Source organism: Rattus norvegicus, chromosome 4, assembly GCF_021556685.1.
Source record: "Rattus norvegicus strain SHRSP/BbbUtx chromosome 4, alternate assembly SHRSP_T2T, whole genome shotgun sequence".
NCBI classification, from domain to species: Eukaryota; Metazoa; Chordata; class Mammalia; order Rodentia; family Muridae; genus Rattus; species Rattus norvegicus.
The window spans coordinates 151805654-151810698 of record NC_141537.1 but is presented as its reverse complement, the minus strand read 5'-3'; the positions used below and the strand labels follow the sequence as shown (position 1 = coordinate 151810698).

The following is a 5045-nucleotide window of genomic DNA, read 5'->3' as shown; positions in this document are numbered from 1 at the left end:
TACCTAATTTATTATTGTTTTTGGAGAAAGATGAATTTGTCTCTTGGCAGCCATAACTCTCAGAATATCTTATAATCAAGTCGTCCCCAGGTAAGGTAACTGTTGAGTCTCTGAAAGTCTAAAGTTTTTTTAATCAGATTATACCTCAAAATAATTAATTCTCAAATATCTGTGATAGGAATTGGATACTCAAATAACATGTACACACACACATAAAACACGATAACATAGAAACATATAAAGTGGCAGCCAGAATTCTACCTAACCCAAAACATTACTAGCAGACGCTTAAAATTACTTTTGTGGAAAATATCCAACATGAGAAGGTAGAAACAGTTATGGGACCATCTCCTAGCAAGCTAATTTTACAGGGCTTTGCAATCTAAAGTCTAAGAAAAATAGTCATATACTAAGAGGTTTGTATCTTTTGTTTCAAGAACTCATTAAAGCAAATTATTAAAAATATGCAGTACAGCAAGATGATGGTAAATTTAAAGTATGCATATCAGCCACCCAGAGTTATACTAAGTTATTTATGTCTCTGAAACAAATGGATCCAAAAAGAGAAAGAATTATACTTATTAATGATTTGTTTCAAACCCACTTTGTTTCTCACATTTTTAAATGTTGACTTCAGCAAAGTGGTAAAGAAAATATTTTTACCTATTTGTTTTAAGTATCAGAAAATTCAAGCAAAAGAATGTGTCATACACAACACATACTCTGGCTGACAATATGTCATACACGTCACATATTGACTCTGGCTATGGCTTTGTAGGACTCTACCCGTCAACATCCTTTCAGAACAATCTCCAGAAATCTTCTTCCACAAGGAAATCCATGGATGTTCAAGATCCTTATGTAAAGTGACATAAAATTTGCATACAATCTATACAATCTTCATATACCTTAAAATCATGTCTAACTTACTTATGCTATGTGATATAAATTCTATGCAAGCATACATGTTTCATTCACACACCCAAATATTTTTGTGTCCCTGTTGGCTGAACCTGTGAACATATGATTCACAGAAACGAAGAGGGCAATGTTTTTGTTAATATTCTTTTGTTTAATCCACTTATGGGTTCTCTATAAATGCTGTCTGGGTTGAATCAATATGAGACCAATGAATAGAAATAAGAGAAGGTATTTGATAACTTGAGGTAGCAAATGCTTTTTTTTTCCTCCAAGTTGTAAGTGGCATTGGAAGATAAGGAAGCATGGATTTAGTGAAATTGGCATAAACTAAATCACCATACAGATATAGAACGGGTTTCCACTGCAGGAGAGTTTCAGTTAGGTGACCAAGAAGACTCACCTTCCCAAGCAGATGCTACTATTTCTGTAAGTTCACCCTAGACAGTGCATCCCTCAGAGCCTGGTGGACCTGCTTGTTGCGCAGGGTGTAGATGACAGGATTCAGAAGCGGTGTCACTACCGTGTTTACGAGAGCAGCCTCTCTGTTGGATTCAAACCTGCTGGTTTGCTTTGGTTTCACATATATAAATACACAGCTGCCGTACATCAGAGAGAGGACCATGAGGTGGGATGAGCAGGTGGAGAAAGCTTTCTGCCTCTCCTTGGCCGATGGGAGGCGCATGATTGAGATTAGTATGTTGCTGTATGCAAATATTGCTGCAAGGACAGACGTGAAAAGGATAACCAAAGCGACGCCGAAGGCCATTTTTTCAAGAGATTTGGTGTCTGAACAGGAGAGATGAATTAAGGAGCCAAGGTCACAGAAGAAATGGGGAATGACATTAGAGCCACAGAAAGACAACCAGGAAAGCTTGAGAATCACACCGGTTACCAGGAGGAAGGAAAGCACGTAGCTGAGGAAAACCAGAAGGAAACAGACCCTGGGGTTCATGATGGCTGGGTAGTGCAGAGGTTTGCAAATGGCCAGATAGCGGTCCAAGGACATCACAGCCATGTGGAAGAAAATTGTTGACCCAAGAAATAAAAAAGAAAATGCTTGGATGATACAGGGAGCGAAATGAATCGTTCTGTCTCCAAAAAGAAAGATGGACAGGAGCTTCGGGATAACCGTGGAGATGAAACAGCACTCACAGATGGAGAAACTTCTGAGGAAGAAGTACATCGGGGTCTGCAGGCGAGGATCGGCCCAAGTGATGGCGATTATGAGTGTGTTTCCTGTGACTGAGGCCAGATACACCAGCAGGTGCACGAGGAAGAGGGCCTTGCCCAGGCGCGGAGCCACAAGGAAGCCCTCCAGCACAAACGCCAGGACTGTTGTCTCATTCCACGCCTCCATCCTTACCTCCGCTTCTTTTGCCATCAATCCTCCTTGATCTGGTAGGCAAACCTCTGTCACCAGATAATAAATAATTTAATGGCGGCCACTGCATTTAAAGGTTGCTTAACCAAACACAGGGCTTGCATGGGCTGCACCAGGTCCTCAGCGTATATGCTATGACTCTTAGACTATTTATTTTTTGGGCGGGGGACTCCTAACTGTGGGGTCAGGAACATCTCTATCACGTTGACCCACTCCTGAGATTCTTTTCCTCCTATTGGGTGGCCTTGTTCAGCCTCGCAATGAGGGCTTTTGCCTGGTCTTACTGTATCTTGTTTTGTTGTGTTTGGTGGTTGTCTCTTGGAAGCCTGCTCTTTTTCTGAAGGGAAACAGAAAGAGAGTGGGTCTAGGGGAGAGGGGAGAAGGGAGGAACTGGGAGGAATGGAGGAGGGGAAACTGTGGTTGGGATGTCATGTATGAGAAGATAACCTATTTTCAATGTTTAAAAATGTTCAAAAAATTGCTCGCCCTTATCATATTCTAATTTTAAAATGTCTTCTGGTAAATTTTTTTCCTTTTCTCTTTTTGGAAATACAAATGTGAAATTTGTAGTTTGGGTTCGTGTTGATTTTTAGAATTGTATATTCTTAAAATATTATCTTTGGATCATCTCCCACAAGATAAAGAATAAAAATGAGAATCATAGTTTTAAAGATAAAACAAACATATTGGGATCACATTTCACAAGCGCCACCCTAGGGAAAACAGTGCTAGTTTCTAAACTGCGGCCCTGTGGTCTGAAGCCCCACTACGTGTTGACTGCAGCCTCTGGAAACATTTTAAAAAGCTGTCGTTCTACTGCCAGATTCTGAACCAGTTTTTAAACAAAGTCCAAATACGTTCTTACCCACTTCCCAGAAGGAGCTCAAATGCTTGTCCCCATGAGAACGGTGACTATTCAATGACTGAGATTAAGACGACCTAGGGGTGAAGGTGGTGAAACAGCCCAGCACAAAGGAGAAAAAGGAAGTGTGTAACTCAGTGTCCTGTGCCTTCCACCCTTGCTTCCGCTGCCCTCCACAATTTGCCCACGATCCTTCCCTTCCTGTGAACATTGTTAATAAAAGATTCCATTGTGTTTAAAATCAATCACTGATGACACATTAATTTTCTCATACCCATTGCCCAGTAGAAGGCAGAATGGTGTGTAACTGCTCCACGGGGAGAGTGGGCATTTGTGTGAAATTGGTGCTCAGTGAAACCTTGTCACAAGTCGGCTTGCTTTATTTTCTTGAGTGCCCAGATCTACGGCTTTCACTGTGCTGAACCTCACTGCTGGCTTAAGCAGAACTAATCTCCATTTCAATTACACATCCTCCCTACAGCCAGGCACTTGCACTCACCAAGAAGCAGCTCCCAGGGAAGAGCTGCTTTGGATAGCTAGCTGCTCCTTCTTCTGACAAAGCAAAACCTTTCTCCTAGGAAACAAAGATAAGAAAAAATAAAAAAACTAATCTTACCAAGAGTTGTATCTCGGAGATATAAAACAAATAACGCTTGCTTTATATTTCAAGCCGCAGAAAATGATTAAGAAATGATTTAAGAAATAAAGAGATTTCGGGGCTGGGGATTTAGCTCAGTAGTAGAGCGCTTGCCTAGGAAGCGCAAGACCCTGGGTTCGGTCCCCAGCTCCGAAAAAAAGAACCAAAGAAGAAATAAAGAGATTTCTAAACCCGAGGAAGCTGACAACCATTCTCTCCCTTATAGAAGTATGACTGGTAAATTCCAGACTCTCTGAGGCAACTTGTAAAGTACCAACCCACACTAGCATTTGAGGGAGTTATCATTTAGAAATGCAGGACGTACTCGTATTCGTTCTATGGAACACTCACCTGCTCCAGGGGATGTGATAACACAGTCATGCCACAAAGTGTATTATTAACTTTATATTGGGCCCGAAAGCATGGACTGACATGAATGTCAAGCCTAGCACGTTGTACATCCATTCGAAGGAACTTAGGAAAAGAGGACAGTAAAAGTTAAATCGTCTTGTTTATGGAAGCTGGTAGCTACTTTCTTATCAACTAGCTATGGAAGACCACACTGGAGAGGTGAAAATAATTACGGTCATAAATGAGAATACATTTATAGATATTATTATTATGCACTATGATACACTATTTTAGGATTGTATGCTGTCAAGGGTGAAGTCACCACGGGGTCCAAAAGGACAAACCTCTAGGACATTCATTAGAGGAATATGGGCAAAGGATTCAAAAGTAAAATGTCAACAAAATCCCGGGAGGCTTTTCACTGTTTGTTGGAAATGGAAATTTTCAGGAGAATATTCTAATTAACTTTCTACAGCCTCTGACCTCATTCTCAATGACCCGCATAATTCCCTGTGAAAGTCTTTAGAGGTAGGTATATTTGGCATGCCTCCCAAAGGGACACATGTGAGGAAACACAGGGTTAGAATGTGCACATTTTACTTCAGAGATTTGCTTCTTTTTACTTGATGTGCAGTGTTTGCCTACATGTGTGCATGTGTACCATGTGCAAGCCTGGTGCCCTTGGATGCCAGAAGAGGGAATCAGAATCCTCTGGAACTGGGTGGCTTCCAATGACTGTGATCTGCCGCATGGATGGTGGGAACTGAACCTGGGTTCTTTGTAAGAGAATAAGCATGCTTAATGGCTGAGCCATCTCTCCAGCCCTACAGTTTACAAACTTTAAAATGAAATTCCCTGGGAGCTCTGGTTGGTTGGTATTGTTGTTCTGATGG

The 5045-nt window shown here is 41.2% G+C and overlaps 1 protein-coding gene across 1 annotated transcript; it reads right to left on the bottom strand.

Annotated features, from left to right (window-relative positions):
- Window positions 1-1339: 1339 nt before the first annotated feature.
- On the bottom strand, window positions 1340-2302 carry Or6d14 (olfactory receptor family 6 subfamily D member 14). Its single transcript, NM_001000900.1, has one exon. It carries the CDS (start codon window positions 2300-2302, stop codon window positions 1340-1342), a length of 963 nt encoding a protein of 320 aa, NP_001000900.1.
- Window positions 2303-5045: the final 2743 nt, after the last annotated feature.

Excerpts from the sequence above, each read along its gene's own strand:
- Or6d14 (NM_001000900.1), bottom strand. The coding sequence starts at position 2,302 with ATGGCAAAAGAAGCGGAGGTAAGGATGGAGGCGTGGAATGAGACAACA.